This window comes from Odocoileus virginianus, chromosome X (genome assembly GCF_023699985.2).
Source record: "Odocoileus virginianus isolate 20LAN1187 ecotype Illinois chromosome X, Ovbor_1.2, whole genome shotgun sequence".
Taxonomy (NCBI): domain Eukaryota; kingdom Metazoa; phylum Chordata; class Mammalia; order Artiodactyla; family Cervidae; genus Odocoileus; species Odocoileus virginianus.
This window is the reverse complement of record NC_069708.1, coordinates 25,797,429-25,822,922: the sequence shown is the minus strand read 5'-3', so window position 1 is coordinate 25,822,922 and position 25,494 is coordinate 25,797,429. Positions and strand designations below refer to the sequence as shown.

Here is a 25,494-nt window from a genome sequence, read left to right as displayed (position 1 = left end):
ATCTTAGAAAGGATGCATAAGTGGCTGGGTGGATGGAAGGATGAAGCAAGTAGCTCTTGAACACTGTCTCTGTGGCTGGCTATGTATTCAGTTCAGTTCAGTTCAGTCACTCAGTCATGTCCAACTCTTTGCAACCCCATGGACTCCAGCACGCCAGGCCTCCCTGTCCATCACCAACTCCCGGAGCCTATTCAAACTCACATCCATTGAGTTAGTGATGCCATCCAACCATCTCATCCTCTCTTGTCCTCTTCTCCTCCTACCTTCAATCTTTCCCAGCATCAGGGTCTTTGCAAATGAATCAGTTCTTCGCATCAGGTGGCCAAAGTATTGGAGCTTTGGCTTCAGCATCAGTCCTTCCAATGAATATTCAGGACTGATTTCCTTTAGGATGGGCTGGTTGGATCTCCTTGCTGACCAAGGGACTCTGAAGAGTCTTATCCAACACCACAGTTCAAAAGCATCGATTCTTTGGTGCTCAGCTTTCTTTATAGTCCAACTCTCACATCCATACATGACTACTGGAAAAAACCATAGCTTTGACTAGATGGACCTTTGTTGTCAAAGTAATGTCTCTGCTTTTTAGTAAGGTGTCTAGGTTAGTCATAACTTTTCTTCCAAGGAGCAAGCGTCTTTTAATTTCATGGCTGCAGTCACCATTTGCAGTGATTTTGGAGCCCCCCCAAAATAAAGTCTGTCACTGTTTCCACTGTTTCCCCATCTATTTGCCATGAAGTGATGGGATCAGATGCCACGATCTTAGTTTTCTGAATGTTGAGTTTTAAGCCAACTTTTTCACTCTCCTCTTTCACTTTCATCAAGAGGCTCTTTAGTTCTTCTTTACTTTCTGCTATAAGGGTGGTGTCGTCTGCACATCTGAGGTTATTTATATTTGATATGATATGATATTCATATGATATCTGATATGGTCTCAGATATGATATCTATATCTGAGGCTATGTATTAGGCATGAGGATACAGAGGGGAAGAGACAAAGTTTCTACCCTCAGGGAACCTACCTGCTTAGTGAGTGCTTCTCAGACTTTTGCACCATAGTACCTCCAAACAACTGAACAGGATGAACTCATTCCCTGCACAGCCCCGAGGAGCCAGGGAAGCCCATGTAGCCAGTCACAAGTGAGAAATTTCCTGGACGTCTCTATGTTTATCTTAAAAATTTATGTGAATTTTGCATGCTATTCCATTACCTACATTTATGCTTGTTTTAATTTAAAAATGATGTTTCCTTCCCCTCAGATCTTTTAGGAATGAGCTATTCCAAGCAGATGCTCTTGGAAACATCTTCTGGGAAAAGCTGCTTACCTCTAGCCCAGGGGGACAGAGACACCATTGAAAAGCAACAGACAGTAGTAGGCTTTTGTGTGGTGAAGGTCAAGATTTTGGTAAGGAGGTCATGTGTGTGCCTGCATTCACACACATGACACATGCAGAAGCTCTGTAGCCAGAACTGTTTGCTTTGCAGGACCATGTTTCTTTGGCACCGAGGCGATCCACACTTCAACCCTGCCAACTGGCTGTGAACTAGGCATGTTCCTCAGCCCGGAAACCAGAACTGGAAAGGACACCAGGGATTCTCAAAGGTTTTTTACTTCCTAAATCATCTTTTGGTGACTGTGATTGGGAAACAAGATGGCATCCACATCCCAGGAACAGAGAGCTGAAAGGGGAGAAAATCAGGCAAGCTTACAGCTGCTTATGTAGGTTGATGAAGCAGTTATCCTGTGAGAGATATTTAGGGACTGGCAAAGTGCTTCCCTGTTTTTGGTGGCTTTCTCAAGACAAGAAGCATGTATTTCATAAAGCTTGAATGTTGTTCTGCAATTTGCATGTTCTGTTAATGGATTAATGAACTCATTACTCATTCTCCTTTTTTTCCTTTGTTTTAGAGAAAGGTTCTGAGTGCCAGCCTACTTTGATAATCCTCAAGGAAACAAGAAAAGGTACTTTGACTTTCTCTGGGGCCATAGGTTAAAGGGAGCAGGGCATCTCTGGGGCCCAGATGTGCTGATAACAGCAGTGAGGTCAAAGTATACAGCGCCAAGTGGCAGATGGGGTGGGGGGGAGTGTTGGATATTCTGAAACGATTTCTCCTCTACTCCTTAAGAGTCTCCTTTGGCCTTTTTCTTTTTCCAAACCTTGAAGGGCTTTATGTTTTGTTTTCAGTAAGGAGGTCATTCTCTTCCCTGGTGGAATGTATTCCCTGAAATACCCTGCTCCAGGGTACATGGACATAGAGTTGGAAGCCTCTGTTCTCAGGAACCCTACTTCCTATGTTTTCATTTTTCCTCTTGAAACATAAACCAAACCAACTCTTCCTGTTTCTGGTTTGGGGATGTGGAGAGTCACATAGCAGGGACCCTCTAGCAAACAGGTCAGAAGGGGCCTCTGAAACCTGCCCCTTGGCTGCCCTGCCATGGGAGGAGGGCTGTTGGGATGGAATTTTAGTCCCATGGAAAGAGGAGAACAGCATCCAGGCTGTGATGAGGAAGCAGCCAACTCTGGTTCTGATGCTTGTTTGGTTTGTTCTTCTTTGCCTTTGCCCTTACCCCAGGCTGACCAAAACCAGGTTCCCATGGAGGTTTAATCAGCTGAGCTACTAATCTTCAGCCCTTGGGTATTGTCAATCTGGAGCAAATTTAGGGGAGAATCATCAGGACTGTGAGAAATTGGGAGCTGGTGCTGTTCACTCTCTGGAAAGACAGATTCTAGTAGGACATTATACAAGAGTGGGGACTTGGGTTCTAGTCTCAGTTTTACTACTAAGTACCGTCTTATGTTTTGCAGATGACCTGCCTACTCTGAGCTTCAGTTTCACCAACTGCAGTGGGAGCATTAGACTGTATGCGCTACAAGGTTCCTTCCATCTCAGACTTTGGGAAATTCTAAGTGCCAGCAGATTGGTTATAGAGAGGAGGAATATAACAAATTCCATGAGACTGCAGGGGGTGAAAACAAGACCACTGGGTGGAAGTTGTGAGGAAGATTCTTGTTTCACATAAAGAAGGACTTTCAACTGAGTACAGAATGTAAAGGAATGCTTGACCATACCTGGAGTTTGGACTGAGCCTGAGTGGATACATAGCAGGAATGGTAAAAAGGAAGCCTGTTAGCAATTGACCACTGGACTAGAGCAGTGGTCACCAATATTTACTTTTATGTGAACAACTTCAGTCTCCAAATGAAACCTTTATGGAACCTCCAAGAGGTGAAGTAGATTTGGTTGAGTGAAGCAACCCTGCAGCTCTGTCCTCCCCTCATATCTCCCAGTGAATCTCTGGGAACTCTAGAGTTCCTCAGAACTCGGTTTGTAAGCCACCAATTAATATAAATATGGTCTTTAAGTGCCCTTCTTGCCTTGAGATATAGGCAACCTCCAAGTTTCAGGGGTTTGGTGGAAATGTGTTTTACATGGATCTATACTATTGACTGCAACTCTTAACCCCTCAAAACCCTGTCTCAAGACAATTTGTCATCTGGAGCCAGTGGGGGCTCTGTGTTAATCTGTAATAGCTAGTTCAGAGTTGAAAAGATAGGGAAGAATGTCTGCTGAGAAAGAAGTCACTAGTCTAATTACCAGCAGTTTCTTTCACTATGCCATCAAAAATAAATGGCAGTCCTTGCAGATTCATTGTTTATGTGAGGCCCTGTGCTTACTTAGTTCTGGGAATATAGAGGTCAGTCAGATGTAGCTCTTGTACACCAACAACTCATGATCCATGGGAGATACAGAAAAGAAAAGAAGCAAATGCAGAACAGCATGTTGTGTTATAATAGAGAGATGGTCAAGATGGGCTTGTCCAGAGAACCAGAAGATGGCTTGACAAGCCATGTAGGGGGCTGGCAAAGATACATGCAGTGGAGAGTCCAAAATGAGAGTTCATTGTATGCATGGGAAATACTGTCCCATGGGGCTCAGAAATGTGGGGCTATGGAGGGAGATGAAGAAAGAAAGATAGGTTATTAAGTTGTGAAGAACCTTAGTTGCCAATGCAAAATATCTGGATTTTTGACCAAAGGTAGGGAACAATAAAAGGTTTTTGAGCATGACCAAATTTTTCTTTTAAAGAGAGAACTCTGACAGCAGTATGGGAGGTGGACTGGAAGGGGAAGCAAGCTGTCAGGGAAACCAGTTAGGAACCATAGAAACCATCTATGACAGAGCTCCTAAGGGCCAAAATGGAGGACTATGACAGTGCGGGTGCAAAAGAAGGGACAGATTTGAGAAACATTACAGAGAAGTTTCATGGGCATGGTTTGGTGATTGGATGGTAGCCAGTGAGGGAGGAGCCCAGGCGATTTCCATGATTCTTGCTTGAGTTATAGGGTGGATGATAGTACATTAACCAAGAAAAAGAATCCTAGAGAAGGAGAAGGTTTCCAGGAGAATGATGAAGAACTATGACTTTTAGTGTTGAGTTTGAAGGATTCATGTGACTTCCTGGTGGAAGTTTCCAATAACACTTCTCAGGTCCTTTCCAGATCTGTCATTCCATTTGCAATTCCAATTCCTCCACCCAGCCTGTGGGTAGCTGTCCTGTGCCACACAGCCCTTATTCTGATCTTCTTGATTGGCCCAGGCTGCAAAAATGGTCAACTAAGCTGTGCCTCAGGACATTTGCCTGGCCCATCTGTAAGCCTGGCTTTCTATTTTGCATTCCTGAAGGCAAGCACTGGGGACCTGGAATTCCCATCCCCTTTTGACCCCCAAAGAAGCTATTAGACTCTCCTCTATGGGTCTGGAAATCCTTTCCCTATCCCAAAGAACATCTTGAAATTGCCCTTTCCTCTGACCCTGTCCCCGCCTCTCCCTCCTTTCAGTCTGACTCTGGCAGGAACAAGGGGTGGAGGATGACACAGAGTAGAGTACAGATGATCTTGAGACCTTCTAGTTCAACTTTCTTATTTTTCATACATGGCAATTGTGGCTCAGGAAGGGGAGACAACTAACTCAAGGTCACAGAAGGAGCTAATGTCAGATTTGGGATTAGATCTTGGAATTTTCAGTCCAGTGTTTTTTACCTTGGCTGAATTCACTGTAGACTACAGATGAAAGATTTCCTGTCTCAAATGATAATCAATTCCAGGAACCCTCTAACTCAGTCAATTTTTATACTATTCCAAGTTGCCGGGTAAAATATCTGTCAATTGCTAGATAAGCTATGGCCTGTGAATGTTCTTTATCAAAAGGCAAAAGTTAAATGGCCAGATCTGTCAAGAATTAGTTACAGTAATGATTTGGTCATTTTCAAAAAAGAGGAAGCTAATTATTATTATTATTATAATTTTCATAGGCTCAATGTTTCGGTATACTCTCCTCTTGAGTCTTAGAAGTGATGTTTAATAGCAACTTAAATAAATGCCTTTGTTTCTATTTTCTCCCTTTTAAACTAGTCTCTCTGCTCTCCCAGAGCTGGAGGGAAGGATCTGGAGCAGCTGATGGATGAAGTCTGGTGTGGCCAAACCTGCAGCCAGGCTGAAGCCAGGTGGGTTGGGGAGCCAGGACTTTTGTTACAGGCCAACTATTACCCCCACCCCCTCACCAGGTCACCTCAGCCACTTCAACAGGAGCTTGGAGAGAAGGCCTGAATGGCTACAGGCAACAAAAGAAGTCTTGTGCACTGGGAACAAGGGGCCTCAGGGAGGATTTGGTGTAGGGCAGTGGGAGGGAAGGTCAGCAGGCTTCTCACCTCTGTGGGCTGCTGGGAAGGGGAGCTAATGGGTTAAACAGAAGTATAGGCTCTATAAGTCAAGAAGTCATTGAATTTCATTCAGCGCGGCAAGATACCTTAGAGGTCATTTGGACCAAGCACTTCACTTTATAATTGGAAACACTAGGGCCGAGAGAGGGGAAGGGAAAGACCCATGGTCACACAACTGGTCAAAGACAGAGACAAAATGGGAACCTAGAACTTCTGGTACTCTGGTCAAGTGTTCTCACTTCAGTACTTTTGAGGCAGTTCAGAATGGTTCAGGTCAGAATTTGTTTGGCGGGAAGGGGCTCCTTTTAGGCTCCAGAACTTATTTCCATCTCGGGAGCAATTCATTCTTAAGTAATAGGAATAAGGAGTATGGAGTGCCATAGGGAGCCCGGGAGCATTCAGCAAGTCTTGGAGTGAGCCACAGAGGCCTAAAGGCCCGTTTGACCTGCCAGTTTGTGTAACCACTACCTGTGGTTTCCAATGCTTGGTATATATGCACGGGGTGATCTGGAGTGATACATCAATGTTTTGAATTATGATAGATGTATGTGAATTCATTATGTATTAGGAAAGCTGTAACCAGTACCTCAATCCCTCATTTCATAGGTATTTACAGCTTGGTAGTGGTTTAGTCACTAAGTCATTTCCAACTCTTTTGTGACCTTGTGGACCATAGCCCACCAGGTTCCTCTGTCCATAGGATTTTCCAGGCAAGAATACCGGACTGGGTTGCTGTTTCCTTTTCCAGGGGATCTTCCTGACCCAGGGATCCAGGGTCTCCTACACTGAAGTGAGGTTATAGTTTAAAATCAGGCTGAAGTAAAGAAACATAGTAAAAACATACTGCACAGGATGAAATGATGGCAAAAACTGTGAAGTTGGTTCACCAATAAATGAAATTTGGGGAACATTGTGTTAGTGGATGCTTGGACCATGATAGCAGGATCATCAAAGGTCATTCAAGCCATCCTCCTGGTTCTGGGCAGCATTATATATGTTGAAGCCAGTTAGATGTTCCTAATGTTCTCCTATGCAGATGGTGCCAAAGATTTGCTCCGTCCATGAAACCACTAGGAGAGAAGCAGTAGCATGACAGAGAAACCTTTGATTGACTAATCTTAATAGCAAGAAGATTACATATGCAAAGCATACTAAGTCATCAGCTTTGAGTCAATGTCTTGGCTTTTTCTTCTCTAAAAGGTCCCTGGTCAGCCCTCCCCTTCACCATTTCCATTCTACTCTGGTGGAAACTTGCAAGAATGACATATGAGAACACAACAGGCTCAGTGTACAGATAGAACATTGAGAGTCAGAGAGGGGAAGGTTCTTAAGATCCTTTAACCATGAGTTGTGCAGTCAAGACTAGATCCCAGGCTTCTTGATTCCCAAATGCTTATTCCACATTTCCTGCCCTGAAATTCCTTCTTCATTGCCCTCTATGCACATTCCCTTCAATCTAACCCCAAAGCAGGCTTCTATAGCCTCCACTGAAGTCCTGGCTAATACAGATCACTTTCTTTTAGACCTTCTAAACTCATCAAGGGCCAGGAAGCTGGTAACATTGGTCATATCAGAGAGGATTGCTGAGTGGTGAAGAGACAGGGGTGGGGAGATTTTGTATTTTCATATCTCTTGAATTTTAAAACAGGTGAAAGCATAACCTCATCCCCAAAAATCAATAATAAATCGAGTTCTCTCCCTCCCTGAGCTATATCTCAAAAATAATCACATTTGCTCAGCACTTTGACGTTTTCAATGCACCATTTCTTACAATCCATGCAAGAACCCCATGAAATAAGCTCCATTTTATAGACATGAACACTGGTCCAGAGAGAGGAAGTTCCATGCCTGGGCCCACACAGTGAATTGGTTTTGAAATTTGGACTACAGTCCAGGTCCTTTGATTTTTGGTATCTTGCTGCTTCCACTGCCATATCCACATAAACTCTTAATTTGTTCCAGATTGTCTTTCAATCAGCCTAAGGCAATGTGTTCACATTTGTCCTTAAATAGACATTTTCAAACTTTAACCTAGAGAAGCAGCACAAAAGTCAGTTCTAGCTCAGTTCTGTAGGTGGCAACCTCTTCTGCCTGGCCCTACCCTCTAAAAGACACTCCTCTTTCCTCTAGAAACCACAGACCACTCCAGCCACCTGGTGCCCACCCTCCCAGGATGCAGCCCTGGCAACTCAGCCTGGCAAAATCTAATGAGGCAACCTGGCAACTTCTGCCAGTGCTTTTTTCTGGGAGGGGTCATTATTTCAGGACCTGAGGGTTTCTTTTTAGCCTTTGCAGCTGGTGTCTCTGAAATAAAGAAGTTTATCCTTTCCCCATTATGGGCAGCCCACATATATTGTGCCCCCAGAAATCTCTGTTACAAAGTAGGAACTGTGTTCAGCAAGCAGCCCTGGAAAGAGATGGGGGAGGTTGGGGAGAGGAGGGCAATGGAGAGAAACAGATGTATGCTATATGCTGATCAAAGCAGTGTTCCTGCTCCAAAATGGGTCCCCTCTCATCTGCTGTCAGGGCAATGCAAATAAACACCTCTCCCTGCTGACTTTTCCTTTTGAGCAGCCACCACCAAAGAACTCAGGGTCCTAAGGTGGAAAAGCCCTTAGGAGGTCACCAGATCCCTTCTCTGCCTCCTTGTAATACCAGTGGCCTGGGGAGGTCCTCAGGAGCAAGGGCTCCAGTTGGCTATTCCAACATCTTACCAAGGTGCTCTGCACAGGCTCTTAGCATCCCAGTTCTTAATTGGTGCCTTTCTGTTTCCCTGAGCCCCAACCCTAACTGCCATCTAGCAGCCATGCTCATTCAAGTCCTGAGCTCATCCTGATGAAAAACTGTGGCCAGTGGAAATGGCTGAGGTCAGGTTGGAGCCAAGAGGATGACCTAGATGACCTCAGAGAAGCCCAGTTGATGCCAGGAGTCCAGGCTCTGGCAGCACATTCATTCCTGGCCAATATATTTCTTTCTCTTTCTCCCCAAAGCAGTCATCTCTAAACAACTGTGTCCTCTTCAGTGGAAGGTAGGTGCTCCAGAATGCCACCCACTTGTTCACACCTAAGTGGGACACCAGAGGCAGAAGACAGTTAAGCAATTTGCAGGAGAGGAAAGAGAGGGCTTTTTCTCCCTCAAGGCTATATATATCCCTTCAGTCTTAACTAACTCTCTTGGTAGATTTGCAAATAAAGTAAGCATTGGAAATATCACAGATACTGAACTCCAAATGCCAAGTCTCTTTCCTTCACCTCTTCTTACCTGTTCCCTTTCCCAACATATCTCCCATGACTGATATACTTTCTAGTGAAAAGAAAGCATCTGAGAAAAAGGGAAGCATATGGGTGGCTGCCACTTGCTGATAGCTCTATGGGGAGACCTTCCCCTGGTTCCCTGACTGGAGAAAACCGTCCATCTGAGAAATACAGAAGTTCTGCGTGCTCATTCACCTCAAAAGACCTCGGAAGTGGACCTCGGGAAAGGAGCTTGGGAAATGCCCACTGGAGGGAGACAAAGGACATCTCCAGCTTTGGCACTAGGACATCAGCTCCACAGCCCAGACACCTGATCAGCTAATCTGTGAGGATCTCTGAGAAGCTCAGTGCTATTGCATGCTACGTGTGAACCCCAGCTTACACACTTACCAGCATTCTTCCTCCCCTGCAGCAATGGGAAGCACTGTAAAAGAAAGAGAGAAGAAATTAATGCACTGCAGAACCCCACAAAATATTAGAATCAGAAGGAATCCTTGAAGTCAGCAAGTTCAATCTACCCATTTTACAGAAAAGCACATGGAGGCCCACAGAAAAGGAAAATGAGGTACATGTCAAGAGCAAAGTGGAGCTTAGAAGCTCAGACTCCTGACTGCCCACCCCACACTACTTTCTCCCACTCCACTGACTGACTCCTCTGGTTCATGTCATTCTCATAGAATAAGAGCACCTCCAAGTCAGGAGATTGGAGGCAGTCTGTGCAGGTCACAGTACTGTTCTAAGGCCTGACAATAAGAACTATCATAGAATCAGTCAGTATTTGCTTGGAACATACCATCCTTGGCATAGCATCAGCCAGGTTAGAAGTAAGGTATGTTGGTGGAAAAAGCACTATTTGGAATTGGAAAGCTCAAGTTCCAATAGGGCTCCCTTCCTCTATTTATTGATTATGTAACATTGGACATTACCCATAACTTTTCAAAACTCACTTTCTGTATCCATAAGCTTAGGATAGTAATGATCCCAAGTTCACATATTTTGTAAGAAATTGCAATACACAAAAATATTTTAAATGATAAAGAATATTAAAAATTAATTCATTCAAAATATTTATAGAGCACCCTCTCCTCCGTGGATCACAGTCTTGTCATGGTGAAGGGACTTGTGTAACTCAATGAAGCTATGAGCCATGCTATGCAGAGCCACCCAAGATGGATGGGTCATAGTGAAAAGTTCTGACAAAATGTGGTCTACTGGAGGAGGAAATGGTCACCCGCTGCAATATTCCTGCCAAGAGAACCCCATGAATAGTATGAAAAAGTAAAAAGACATGATACTGGAGGATGAGTCTCCCAGGTCAGAAGTCATCCAATATGCTACTGGGGAAGAGCAAAAAGTAATTATTAATAGCTCCAGAAAGAATGAAGCAGCTGGGCCAAAGCAGAAATGACACACAGTTGTGATATGTCTGGTGGTAAAAGTAAAGCCCGATGCTGTAAAGAACATTATTGCATAGGAACCTGGAATGTTAAGTCCATGAATCAAGGTAAATTTAACATGGTCAAGCAGGAGATGACAAGAGTGAACATCAACAGTGTAGGAATCAGTGAACTAAAATTGATGGGAATGGACGGCTTTAATTCAGATGACCATTATATTTACTACTAAGGGCAAGATTCTCTTAGAAGAAATGGAGTAACTCTTATAGCCAACAAAAGAGTCCAAAATGCAGTACTTGGTGCAATCTCAAAAATGACAGAAAGATCTCAGTTCATTTCCAAGGCAAACCATTCAACATCACAGTAATCCAAGTCTATGCCCCAACCACTGATGGTGAAGAAGTTGAAGTTGACCAGTTCTATGAAGACCCACCACACCTTCTAGAACTAACACACAAAAAAAGATGTCCTTTGCATCATCGGGGATTGGGATGCCAAAGTAGGAAGTCAAGAGATACCCAGGATAAAAGGCAAGTTTGGCCTTGGAGTACAAAATGAAGCAGAGCAAAGATTAACAGAGTTTTGTTAAGAGAACACGCTAGTCATAGCAAACACCCTTTTCCAACAACTCAAGATACGACTCTATATATGGACATCACCAGATGGTCAATATAGAAATCAGATTGATTATGTTATTTGCAGCTGAAGATAGAGAAGCTCTATACAGTCAGCAAAAACAAGACCAGGAGCTGACTGTGGCTCAGATCGTGAGCTACTTACTGAAAAATTCAGGCTTAAATTGAAGAAAGTAGGGAAAACCACTAGACCATTCAGGTATGACCTAAATCAAATCCTTTAAGATTATACAGTGGAAGTGATAAATAGATTCAAGGGATTAGATCTGATAGAGTGCCTGAATAACTATGGACTTAGTTTCATAACATCATATAGGAGGCAGTGACCAAAACCATCCCAAAGAAAGAAAAATGTAAAAAAAAAAAAAGAAAAGAAAAAAATGTAAGAAGGAAAAATGATTGTCTGAAGAGTGCTTGCAAATAGCTGAGGAAAGAAGAGAAGCAAAAAGCAAAGGAGAAAGGGAAAGATATAGCCAACTGAATGCAGAGTCCCAGAGAATAGCAAGGAGAGATAAGAAGGCCTTCTTAAATGAACAGTGCAAAGAAATAGGGGAAAACAATAGGATGCATAAGATGTGAGATCTCTTCGAGAAAACTGGAGACAGCAAAGGAACATTTCACGCAAGGATGGGCACAATAAAGGACAGAAATGGTAGAGACCTAACAGAGGCAGAAGAGATTAAGAAGAGATGGCAGGAAGACACAGAAGTATACAAGAAAGGTCTTAATGACCCAGATAACCATGATGGTGTGGTCACTCACCTAGAACCAGACATCCTGGAGTGTGAAGTCAAGTGGGCCTTAGGAAGCATTACTATGAACAAAGCTAGTGGAGATGATGGAATTCCAGCTGAGCTATTTCAAATCCTAAAAGATGATGCAATTTAAGTGCTACACTCAACGTGTCAGTAAATTTGGAAAACTCAGCAGTGGCCACAAGACTGGAAAAGGTCAGTTTTCATTCCAATTTCAAAGAAGGGCAATGCCAAAGAATGTTCAAACTACCATATAAATGTGCTCATTTTACATGCTAGCAAGGTTATGCTCAAAATTCTTCAACCAAGGCTTCAGCAGTACATGAACCAAAAACTTTCAAATATACAAGCTCCATTTAGAAAAAGTAGAGGAACGAGAGATCAAATTGCCAACATTCATTGGATCACAGAGAATGCAAGGGAATTCCAGGAAAACATCTGCTTCATTGCCTACACTAAAGCCTTTGACTGTATGGATCCCAACAAACTGCGGAAAATTCTTAAAAGAGATGGGAGTACTAGACCACCTTACCTGTCTCCTAGGAAACCTGTATGCGTGTCAAGAAGCAACAGTTAGAACTGGACATGGAACAATGGACTGATTCAAAATTGGGAAAGTAGTATGACAAGGCTGAATATTGTCACTTTGCTTATTTAACTTATATGCAGAGTACATCATGAGAAATGCTGGGCTGAATGAATCATAAGCTAGAATCAAGATTACCAGAAGAAATATCAACAACCTCAGATATGTAGATGATACCACTCTAATGGCAGAAAGTGAAGAGGAACTAAGGAGCCTCTTGATGATGGTAAAATGGCAGGATGAAAATATTGGCTTGAAACTCAACATCAAAAAACTAAGATCATGGCATCCAGTCCCATCATTTCATGGCAAATAGAAGGGGAAAAAGTGGAAGCAGTGACAGATTTTATTTTCTTGGGCTGCAAAATCACTGCAGAAATTCACTGCAGCCTTGGAAGGAAAGCTATGATAAACCTAGATAGCATATTAAAAAGCAGAGACATCAATTTGCTGACAGAAGTCTGTATGGTTCAAGTTAAGGTTTTTCCAGTAGTCATACAGATGTGAGAGTTGACCATAAATTAGGATGAGTGCCAAAAAATTGATGATTTCAAATTGTGGTGCTGGAGAAGACTCTTGAGAGTCCCTTAGACTGCAAGGAGATCAAACCAGTCAGTCCTAAAGGAAATCAGTCCCGAATATTCACTGGAAGGACTGATGATGAAGCTGAAGTTCTAATACTGATGATGAAGCTGAAGTTCTAATACTTTGGCCATCTGATGTGAAGAACTGACTCATTGGAAAAGACCCTGATGCTGGGAAAGATTGAGGGCAGGAAGAGAAGGGGGCGACAGAGGATGATATGGTTGGATGGCCTCATTGACTCAATGGACATGAGTTTGATCTCTGGGAGATAGAGAAGGACAGGGAAGCCTGGCATGCTGCAGTCCATGGGGTTGCAAAGAGTCAGCTACAACTTAGCAACTGAACAATAACAACAACATCAATGCCCTACTACACTATAATAGATGCTAAGGATATAGCATAGATTTAGATAGATAAGGTCCCTGTCCTCATGGAGCAGGGACAAATCATAAATAGGAAAATAAGTCAATAAGTAAATTATAGCTATCAGTAAGATCCAAGAAGGAGAAATCTTAAAACCAGGATGAGGTAGAGAGTGATAGGATAGATGGAATAGGCAGGGATTGCTTTAGAAAAGGTGACCAGAGAGTGTCCTCTCAGGGGTGCTGAACTTTGAGCAGAGGCTTGAATGACAAGAAGGAGCCAACAATGTGACAATCTGTGTACAGAACATTCCAAACAGAGGTTGAAAGAGTCAAGTGCCAAATTATGCAGGGTTTTTAAGGCCAGGGTGAGGATTTTGGCTTTGATTCAAATGATGTTAGGTAGCTATTGGAGGGCGTAGAACAAGAGACTGGCAATAGCTGACTTACATCATAGAGAGATCACTCTGGCTGCTGTGTGCAGAATGGATTGTGGAGATAAAGAGGAAGCAGGGAGTCTCTCTTAGAAGTCCTTTGCAGTAGTGCAGGTAAGCAATGTTGGTGGCTTAGGTTAAAATGATAGTGGTAAAGATGTGAATACAATAGTTAAGGAAATAAAGAAGGGTTCCTCTTAGAGATAGGAGAGATTTCTTGCCTATTCTCCTGCCTTCAAGTAGCTAGTCTCTAAGCCAACCAAAATCTTATAAGGAAATGAGCTTCCATAGTACTCTTCACCTCTCTTATCCCTGCACAGATTGCTATGCCAGGTACAGACACTTGACCACAATGATTTCTAGTCCCTGGAGATTAATATCAGCCCTAGAGACCCTGAAATGAAAACAGGTAGATCTACCTTTGTAGACTGAAAGGCAAAATCTGGTGAATGTCCAACCCACAATTGGCCACAGAAGAGAGTAGGGGTAAGAGGTGTCCCCCTTGAGTGTTCACTGGCAAAATCCTCAAGAGACATTAGTCTCAGGGAGATGGAAAGTTCTAGAATGAGATAGGTATAAAGAGAGGGAAAAGCCAAATTGAGAGAGACTAATGAAATTCTCCTACAAAGCTCCAAAGTGGACCCATGATTAAGCAAGTCAATATAATTTTCAGTGGTGGAATAAAGGGGAGTAAAAAAGAAGGTTGAAGGTGTGGGAGGGAAAGTGGAAGCAGGGCCCTGTGAGATCCTAAATGTGACAGTTCTGGAAAATTAGGAGATGAACTGGTGGGTAGGACATACTGTTACTCTGAAATCGTATTCTATTTATATTAAATTCCCTCCTCTCCTACCCTAACCCACTAAAGTTGTAAGAGAATTAAGGATCATTCAGGAGCTAATTAGGCTTTAAATTTACACAGATATTTGCAGGTTATAAATAAGTAAGCTATCACAAAGTAGACTGTCATAAACAAGGTAGATTTTCTTATGCTTATGTAACACATGAGGAAAATGAGGGCCAGAGAAGAGAAATTACTTATCCAAGGCCACAAAGCAGTAAATGGCAGAACCAAGTTTACAGTTTAGGCTGATGGGACTCCCAGTTTTATTTATCCTATTCTTTTCTCTCTGGGGTCCAGAATAACCTGGCCATGAAACCCACTCTGCTTTGGACCCTGATCCTGGCACTATTTTGGTAGCTGAGAGGCTTACAGGGGAAAATGGGGTATGAAATTTTACATTACAGAGTTTGCTACAGGATGAAAATTCTTTTTGTTTCTTGGTTGTAAAACATATTCTTTTACGTGGAGATTCTGGACAGAGGAACCAGGAGCCCAGCAGTTGTAGAGATAGGCACTCTGGAAGAAGACTCAGGATTGTTGGTAACAATTGGTTCCCATCCAGTTGGTTACCATCCAGTGATTCAGTTATTCATCCATTCATTTACTCACTATGAGCCTCTAAGGGCCAGGCCCTTTGATAGGTACCCAGGGCTTCAGATAAATTAGATATATTCCTTCCCCTTGAGGAATTCATGGTCAAGTGGGGGCAAGAGGTAGGCCACAAGTACAAATCATCACAATTCCATGTAAATACTGGAAAAAAATCATGACAGGAGGAACAGAAATAAAGTCAAGGAGGTGTGGAAGCATGAGATTTGAGGAACAGTGTATATCTGGCTTGAGAGCAGAGTACCAGACAGAGAGTAAGAACTGAGAGCAGTGTGGAGCAGTGGTCAGGGCCAAATCATGAAGAAACTTGTAGGTCAGTGTGTTATAACTTGAACTTTATCCAGAGCCCAGTGGGGAACTCTTGAAGGTGCCTAATCAGAGTTTATGTTTCAGAATGCTACTCTGTTGAGTGAGGAATTGGGAATCCGAGTGGGAGAGGTTAGGTAAAACTTGAGACAGGGAGGATGGAGAAGATTGGGTCAGTGGCCTTTGAGATCAGAAAAGAAGGGACTAATATATGAACTGTCTACATAGTGGGACCACAGTAAGTGACAGGATGTGGGAGGTAAAGAGAAGTTGAGGATGAGTCCAAAGTTTCTGGCCTGGGCAACCAGTTAATAGCACCAGGTGGAGGTGCTATTAACTGGGGTCAGTAACAGAGGGAAAGGCCTGATTGGGGTAAGTGGGAGGGTAATTTTCCTTTGTAATGAATCTCACTCTGAACCTCTCAGATTTGAAGCCTATGTGGAATATCTGCTCAGAACTGTACAGTAGGCCCAGCAGTGGACCTGCAGATACAAATTTACACAGAAGCAGACATGGTTCTTGTGTTTGAGGTGCTTGCCATTTAGTGGGAAACAGAGTATCTAGACAGAAAGAGACAGATACAGAGTTTTTGAGAGAAAAAGAGAATTTTGTTGAAAGAGTATAAAAAAAGAGAGCCAGAGCCCAAAAGGGGATGGATACAGGAAGCTGGTTGCTAAGTGACAAGTCAAGGGGTCTGAGAGAGGTAGTTTGGAGGCCATCCACAAAGGCTACTGACAGGCTTTGTCCAGACCTGAAGAGTTCTCAGCATCATTGGTGGATTCAGAGCTCACCATTCCAGCATCCTCTCTGCTGGGCCTGCAGGCTCTATGCCCAGTCCTTGCCCTGCTATCTGAAGGCAAGTCAGTGGGGACTTTTCGTCTTTTCCTTGCCTGGCTTCCCTGCTCCGCCTCAACCCCTGGCCAGCCCTGTGCCACAGGCCCCAGCCTAGGGCTGGTCATAAGAACACGTTCTTGACATTCCAGCCTCCCCCAGCCTTCTCAGCTGGACCACACAGAGCCCTATTCACAGTCTGAGCCCCCCTCCTTAGTAGGCTATCACCACCCTCAGGCCCAGACTGTGTGTTGCCAAGAAAGACTGTGGCCACTGTGGGAAGCAGACTCCCTGATCCCTCCATAGTTGATTCCTCTGTCTCTTGGGGTCTCTCTGTCAGGAGAGGGTTCAGTGGCATTGGTTACTTGTATGTGCATGAGAGTACATGTGTGTTCTATGCACTCAGCCAACTTCCTTTAGGCTGGGCCTAAAATAGAGGCTGTGTTGGGCTGGACACAGGGGTGGATAAGACACAGGTTGGATCCTTAAAGGAGTTCACAGTCCAGCATGGAGGTAGCTGGGTACATGGAGGGTGGTGTGTATGTGAGGGCTGGATTGAACCTGCCACCAGGTCTTCAGTTGGAGCACTGGTGTCATGGTGTCACTTTTAAACCCCATCCCAGTGGCCTGGGAACATGTGTTCATAGGTAGGGTGTGAAATCTGCTGGGTGTGAGATGGTGTGGTCCTTAGGGATGCCAATTTCTTCTCTGGAAAGAACAGAAGAGACATTTAAAGTGAGAGAGAGATTTAAAGTGGGACTGAGTGATAGCAGGCATTCTGGTCATGTGCCTTTGACCAGTTTTTTGCTAGACCTCAGACTTGTTGCCTATAATGATAGGTGGGTCCCTGATCATTCTAATCCTTTCATCACAAGGAAGAGGGTGAAGGACAGTTCCAGCTGGGAAAAGACACTGTAAGAAAGGATTTCAAGAAGGCCTTTGTAGAACTCAATCTGGGACAGCATTTTGAGGAATCCCAGAGTGTTCTTTTTTCCTTTCTCAGAGGGTGCAAGCTATCGCAGACTAGCTTGAAATGTGTGAGTCTCTCAGAAATTCTGACTCTCCTTTCCTACCCACCAGAACTACCGTGGTCTAATAACCCACCCACCCCTAAAAGGGGATCCAACCTGTAGCCTCAGGGATGCTGATCTGTATTTCATTTTCTAACTCATCCACTGACAGATATCCTGCTGCCTTGGGCTCTTTTTGCCTTAATTCCTTCCTGCCAGTCCTGGTGGAGTGTCTTTTGCTCGTTCCCCATTCTCCACTCCTCACTTGGCCTGCAAGGCCACTCCAGGTCTGGTTCCTTGCCTTTGGGCCTGTATCCCCCCAGGCTTCTCCAGCTTCATGACTTACTGCCCTCCCCACCTCCACAAGAGGCAGAGAGCCGGGCTGGATAGGAGAGACAGCGAGGGGAAAGAGAGAGAGCACAAACAGCTGCAACTCCCAGGGGTTCTCTGGACAATCTCAGGAATGTCACATCCCAAAGATTTGATTTTCCCACCAGCCAACAGGGACCCTCTTTCCTGCCCAGAGCTTGGGAGTCCCTCTGGGAGAGGGGCCTTAGACAGGGTAAGTGCAATAAGGGACTGGAGAGGGGAGATGCAATTGTACCACAGCAGAATGGGGCCTCTTTTCCAGATTCTGAACTAGTTTGACCCAGGGTGGAAGTAAGGGCAGAGATAGGAAGAGCGAGTGAAATGGCCTAAACAACTCACTTCCTGAGCCTGAGGGTAGTAATATCAGTGTCTCCTTCTGTCTTTTTATCTTCACAGTATGTCACCAATTCTAGGCTCTCTTTGGGCAGGTAGAATTTCACCCCATTCTATGGATAAGGAAACTGAGGGCCCAAGTTATGGGCCCAGGATCACAAGAGCAACCCATGAATTATCTTCAAATTTAAGTCAAATTTTCTAAGTACCTACTGTGCAGCAAGCCCTTTCACGTGTCACCTTTGCAATCAGTTTTGAAGTGGGAACTATTATCCCCATATTGTAGATGAGGAAACTGAGGCTCTGAAAGGGGAAGAAAAGGCAGAATCTGGGCTCGCAGTTCCATTTCCAGCAGCTACTACATTGTATCATTATACTGCATTCTTCTCTGAAGCTCCCAGGGGGACCCAGGCCAGATTAGCTTAAAAGGCCAGAGAATTTTAACTCACACCCATTTCCAGGGCCTCAAACCCCACTTCCCAAATGCAGAACTTCCTTTCCTCTGCCCCTTGGCAGTTGCAGCCTTGGAGCTGCTGGTCTAACTGGACTCCAAGGTCCCTAGTGGCAGAGGCTGCTCAGGGGTGGGCCAAAGGGATGGGATCAAGGAGTTCTACTCCCTAACTCCACTGTGAAACCTCTGACCCCACATCCCAGCACAGGCTGCCTGAGCTGTTGCTCCCTGTTATTGTTACTAGTGACTTGGAAATGCAAGCCAGGCCCTGGCTCCCAGAGCTTCTCAGGCTATCCTCCAGCCCTAGGGGCTGCTGGGAGGACTGGCCTCCAGGGCAGGCTCATTTGTCTGAGCCTGGGCTCAGTTCCACTCCCCAGGGAACTTGAGTGGAAATCACTGACATTTGGGGAGCAGATTTTTTTTCACATAGCTTAAAAGTTCAGAGAAGTATATATTGTCAACTTGAAAAAAAAATGCACAACCTAAAACTTTAGAATTACTTGAGAAATTCTCAAGAAAAAGTTGAGAATTTTATTTGACAGCCTTTCTGAGGGCTTCAAGCCCAGAAGACAACCTCTCAGATAGCTCTGAAGGACTGTCCCAAAGATGTAAAGGAAGAGCCAGTATATATGGGGCTTTCAAAGACCAGATAGTTGGAACATCAAAAGATTACTGTTAATTAAATAAAACCAGATATCTCAAGTTAATGAATGTAGCACTTTTCTATGTATGGGAAGATGCAAGAGTCTTGCTTTTTTTTTCAGTCAATGATAGTAAGTATAATGAGAGTATTGAAGCTGGAAGGACTTTCAGAGATAAACCAATCTAACTCTCTCATTTTATAGGTGGAAAAAAACTGAGGCAGAGATTACATAAACATAGTGGAAAGAACATGGATTTTGGACCTTGAGTACCTGGATTTAAAATCCCAAGTTTATCATTTAATAGCTGTGTGACCTTGGATAAATTTCCTAACTGTTCTGTATTTCAGTCAAATGAGAATGATGAGTGTAATAACACCCACCTTGTAGAGTTGATTGTGATAGTGAAATGAGTTAATATTTGTGAAGGACTTGGTACAGTGTCTACCATATACCATGTGCTCTATAAATATAGCTAATCACTTCTTTCTGCAGTGCTTTGGGCTGGGGCGGGGGTGGAGGCACAGTGTAGGGAACTGGAATTGCCAATCTGCAGGTTTTCCCACTTTCTTCTTCCTCCACCAGCCATATCATCAGGTATGTTCTCCACTCCCAATAACTCCCACTCATACTCTTTTTGGTACCAAAGAAGCTGAAGGCAAAGTAAGATGTGTCCAAAACATGAGTAAGAGTCAAAGCTTTGATTCCTATTCCCCATCTTACCTCCTTAGTGCCCATGGGCACTTCTCCCACTCCCCAGAACAAATACTGTCCAATCTCAGATGGTTCTTGAGCAAACTTCACCAACTGTGTTGAAATGAGGTAACTGGAGGAGAAGGGGCAAATTCTGGAGGTCCTCACCCCATCCCTCGATTTTTCCAGCTGTGCTGTTGCAGAAAGTACCCTGGTCTCCAGTTAAGCTTTTCCTTTGCCTTGAGAACTAGGTGGATTTGCACACACAGGAGGGGGTGCTTGAGAGTGTGTTCTTGCGTGAACTTAGGAGAGCCCTCGTGCACATCTGCACTCATAGGCCTGGCTATGTAAGTGTACAGTGACTGGGGAAACGCATGGCATTGTTTGTTGGACCAAAACTGGATGGCCAACCTTGACAAGCTTCCCAGTTTACAAGGGATTTTTCAGTCTGATTTGCTTTGCCTTCCATAGAAGCAGGTAGGTGGGATAAGGATATTACCACATGCGTTAATGTGCATGTGTGTGGCAGTCCTGCCAGAATTGCTGTTATATTCTACCAGAGACAAGCTGTGTTTGGATTTTGCCACAGAGCAAGTAGGAAGACTACAGACTATGTGTGGATCTGGCTGTGTCCTTACCCCATGTGTGACCTTGGGCACATCCCTTCCCCTCTTTGAGCCTCAGTTTCTTCATCCATAGTTTGAAGAGAGGAAAAGGCAGGGAGGAACAGATGACCTCACTGAACCTTGTAATCCTTGATATTGTGTGATAGCTATGTCTGTTCTAAGGGGAAAGAATTGAGGACCAGCAGGGAGTACTGATCCTCTCAAAGTCACCTAGATGTCATGGCTGATATGGAACTCCAGCTGTATTCTCCACCTCCCAGGTCAGTGCCATACAGGACCTAATAAGCTCACCTGATACAAAGAGAGTAACATAAGAGAGGATCCATGTCCTGGGCACTCATGATGTGCATCACACCATGCTTGGTGCTGGAATGGGGCAAAAGGACACATCAGAGAAATGGTCCTGTGTGTGTGCGTGTGAGTATGAGGCTGAGGGGACTCTCATGCATACATGGTGCTGTGTTGAGAGGTCATGGATACCTTCTCAACCTTCACTGGCCTCCAGGGAAGATGCATCAGACATGTATGGAACTATTTACACTGAGTTCATCTCACATCCAAACACCTTACCCCTTGGCTACTCCTAACTCCAGCACAGCTCGAGGCAGTCCTGGACCCTGACCTCTTCCCACCTTCCCAGTAACACTAACTTCTCAAGTATCACCCTTCAGCTCCCAAACAGGTTGTTTCTGGTCCTAGAGTCAGACAGGGCCAGAGGAGAGGGCTGAAGAGGAGTTGTGGCAAAGGAGCCGGTGAGATTTGAGTCCTTAACCCTGGAGTTGCCAAACATGGAATAACCTTTGTTCTTTGCTCTGATGCTCCCAGAGAATAGTTTGGAAATCTACTGCCAATGGGTCATGTGTGTTGACCACTTATTCCATACCAAGCACTTTAAAGACACAACCTTCCAAAATCCTTATAGCATCTCTGTGAGGCAGGCCCTGATTAGTGTTATTTTGTAGATAAGGAAACTGAGGCTCACAGAGGACTTGCTTAAAAGCACACAGCTCATGTGTGTGTGTGTGTGTGTGTGTGTGTGTGTGTGTATGTGTGATGGGGTGGGGGCTGGGATTCTGAGTTTCTTTGCTTCCTCCTTCTTCAACCATCCTCAGCTGATGGAGAGCTCCATGTGGTGCTGGATGCTAGGAGCTCAGTTTCCCGATCAGGACCACAAGAAGGTCAAATGAGACATCTGAGATGGCCCTTTCAGCTACAGCAGGTTCAGGCATGGCCATGCCCCTCCCTGTAGACAGCTTCTGCATCTGCCACAGCTCCCTCCCACACAGCTAAGCAATTGCTCACAAGGGGCCCAGCTCAGAGAGGCAGGGTGGCTCAGGGTGTCCCATACCCCTGACTGGGTTTACAAGCCCAGAAGTCCTGCCTATTTGACTGGGTCTGCAAAGCAGTAGTGCTGGAAAAGGAGACACAAAACTCAAGGTGTACGTAGGTCTGGCAGGCCGCCTCTTATTCTGAGATCTGTGTGTTGATTCATGTTTGCCACAACCCTGTGTGCACACGTGTGTCTTTACACTGTATGCATGCTTCTGTATGTCTCCATAATTATGAGTGTGCTTGCAAGCTCATGCATGGGAGAGTATCTGTTTGTGTGCATGCATGCCTACCTCTGTATGTGCATGTGTGCATGTGTGTGAGCCTACATGCTTGTGGATATGTACTATCTGTGTGTGCATGTGTGATTGTGCATGTATTTGCCTCTATGTGTGTATGTGTATGTGCACACACTTGAATGGTGTGTCTATGCATATGTGTGTGTAGCTGAGAGTATGCAGAAACACATGTATAGGCTCCATCTTTGTGGACATGCACATGAGTCAATGTGTGCATGTGTGCTAGTGTCTGGGACCAGGGGTAGAGGTCCCTGACCCCAACAGTCTCTAAGAGACTGGCATGGCTTGAGAGCATTTGCCTGGAGTCTGACAGATTAGGGTAATGAGTGCAGAGGGATTTAAATCCATGCCAAACACCCAGAATGGTTCTCCAGGGAGTGGACAGTCATACCAGTCTGGTGTCCAACCTCATAGGTACTTTCACTTCCCCCTTGCCCTATTCTTCTCATTAGATCCATCTCTCATCATCTCCTCCCCACTCCTTACTGCCATCGCACCCACCTTCCTATCTTTCACAACACTACTTGGGCCCACACCATTTCTGCCCAAGGCCATTGGAATGATTTTCCTAAAACTGTCCACTTAACTATATCCATACTTTACTGAACTCCTCCATCCCCTAAAACAACAGTCGCCAGATTTTGGAATTTCATGGATGAGGAAGGCAATATTTAAATAAATGAGGAAGGGAACAGTCAGAGGATTGGAAACTCTATTTTCCTGAGGACAGATATTTTAAAAATCTCACACTTCTATTTCATAAAAAGAAATCATTTGAACCCCGCCCCCATAAGAATAATAGTAATCTCTAAATAAAGAATAGTCCCTTTGACTTGAATTAATTTAGCTTTCTGAAAACTGCAATGCATTAGCCCTACCCTTCTCATGTTTTACTGTAGATGAGTGAAAAGCTCATTTGAGAAGATCACTAGGTAAGGGCCAGGAACCCACGGATCAATTCCAAATTCTATGGGAGGTAGACTCTGGTCCTCCATCTCCAGCTCCTCTCCTCAAACCCTGCAATAAGGCACATGATGAAACCAGCCCTTCCTCCAACCCATCACTGCCTCCAGACTCTTGCTGATGAAGTTCCCTCTGCCAGGCATGCCTGGAATGCCCTTCCCCCATTTGGACTGGCAACCTTCTCTTCCTTCAAACTTCAAGCTCGGCCCAAATGTGACCTCCTATGAATCCATTCCAAGCTCCTCCAAGGATGCCAGCTTGACTTTTATCCTGTCTTCTATGTAGTCAGGCTAGTTGTTGAAAGTTCTCCCTACTGGGTGCAGCTATGGGAAGCCATATAGTGTCAATAAGACTATGGACTTAGGAGTTCAGATCCCAACTCTGCCAATCATATCTGAATGATCTTGTAAATATTTCTTGATCATTCATAGTGTCCATTCCCCATCTATAAAAGCAGGAAAACAATGGTTTGCTTATGGTGAAAATCACCATCACAGTTGACAAACAGAAAGTGCCTATGTCTGACACATACCAGATATGAAATAAATATCAGTTCCCTGATTCTTTAAAGCAGAAATCATATCCTCTACATCCTCATGGGTCCTGCTGTGCTTGTGCATCCTGCATGTCCAAGATACTGCAAGCACTGAACAACTATTTATTGGCCAACTAACTATCTAGCATAGCGTCTGGCATATGTCTTAATAAAGATTTAACACTTTTCTTACCTCTTCTTTGAGGACAAAAGCTATTTGGTTTTTTGTGTAATTCCTATGGTGCCTAGCACAGAGTAGGTATTTAATATATGTTGAAGGAAATTAGTAGCAATAATCATAATAATAGTTACCATTACTTGTATGGTATGGATGCTACATGCCAGGCATCATGCTAGGCACTTTACACACATTGTTTCTTATATTTCCATACATTTAATATGTAAACAATAACACTGATCTCACCAGCCTATAAAGTTGGTGTCACTATTGTCTTTATTTTAAAGCTGAGGAAATGGAGGCTCAGAGAGGTTAAGAATCTTGTCTTTGTGGCAAAGCCAGGGAAGCAACAGAGGCAAGTTTTAGAAGAGCCAGCCAGCTGTCTTATTTCTGTGGGAAAGCAGTAGACGATCACAGCTGTTGTCAAAGGTAAGACTTGAACCGAAGCCTTTCTAGCTCCAAGGTAGTCTCAGAAGCCTATCTGCCTTCCAGCCAGCACTCAGTAGTCCCCAGCTGCCTCCTTCAAAGCAGAGCAGTGGAGTGGGCTGCGTCTGGGAAACCTCTTACCTTCACTTTCCTGAAGCAAGCCCAAAACACGTCCAACAGAGGCATGGTGGGGTGATAGGAACTGGCAGGGCCCAGCAGAACTCTGCTGGGCACAGGTCTCTCCCTCTCTGGGGACCAGGCTACCCAGGACCAGGGGCTCAGCCAGAGCTAGCTCTGATCCCGCGCTCCATCAGCAGCTCATCTCAGGAAGAGGCGGAGAGCAGTGGCCTGAGCTCAGCTCGCCTGCACTTTTCTCAGAGGGCCCGAGGGAGGGAAGGAGGGAGGGAGGGAGGAAGAGAGCCTAGCTGAGGAGGAGGGGCCAGGAGGCGGGTCGCTGATTCAAACTCGGCACCGTTAACCAGTTGGCTGGTACTGGACAGCAATGCCAATTGAAATTCCTCGAATTTCAGCTCCCAAGCTTGGAGCATCCAGCCTGCTGCAGCTTACCCGCCAATCCTGCCACCTGCACGCTGGCCTGCTTGGCTCCTGCCACCTGCAAATGACACACCAGCCCTTCCTGGGGGCCTCTGGGTAAAACTGAGACCACACAGGGACACTGGAAAGAGTGCCAAGGAAAAACACCCAGGGAGGAGAGCCCTTGACCTGAGCCGGAATCAGGTTTGTGTGAAGACACAGAATGGGAAAGGCCTTAGAAACCTTTTCTGACAGGAGGCTCTGGGCCCTGGGTCACAGGGTCATCCGCCTCACCCTGCTTTAACGTCAGGAATCATGACTCATGCTGGCATTTTGGGGAGGCCCCATCCTTTCTGGGCCTCAGTTTCCCGACTGTACAACGAGAGGCAGTCTCATAGGTCACTAAGTCTCAAGTCTGTTATATGGCTCCTGTTTGGAGTTAGGCACAGGGCCAGTCTGTGAGAAAATCCTTTCTGGTAATTACTACCCCTCTCAGAACCTCTGTGCTGCCCCTTGGCATCCATAGGAAGTCAGGGACTGCCCCAAAGAGAATCCCAGCTCTCAAAGATCATTTCCTCCATTCCCCTGCCTCAGGGCATCACAGCTTTCTCCCAACTCAGATATCCTGGCTATGTATCCTTTTCTGAACATCGAAGCAGATGACAATTTCCCTTCTTTATCCACTCCCATGCTCAGAACACTCCAGTTCCAGTTTAGCCTGGAATCTAGTCTTGAACGCTCTGGATGCACTGAAGTTAGCTCTTTCCATGGAAACAGAGTTAGCACTAGCCA

The 25,494-nt window shown here is 44.7% G+C and overlaps 1 protein-coding gene across 1 annotated transcript in view; it reads right to left on the bottom strand.

Moving 5' to 3' along the window:
* The window catches only part of STARD8 (StAR related lipid transfer domain containing 8), a 78,498-nt gene extending 54,024 nt beyond the window's left edge, over positions 1-24,474 (bottom strand). Inside the window, exons 1-2 of the mRNA XM_020876589.2 lie at positions 24,310-24,474; positions 9,365-9,398 (exon numbers count right to left, since the gene is read on the bottom strand). Coding sequence (XP_020732248.2) covers positions 9,365-9,398; positions 24,310-24,354 — 79 coding nt within the window. The 5' untranslated portion in view covers positions 24,355-24,474. The remainder of the gene's footprint in view (positions 1-9,364; positions 9,399-24,309) is intronic.
* Between the last annotated feature and the right edge of the window lie 1,020 nt (positions 24,475-25,494).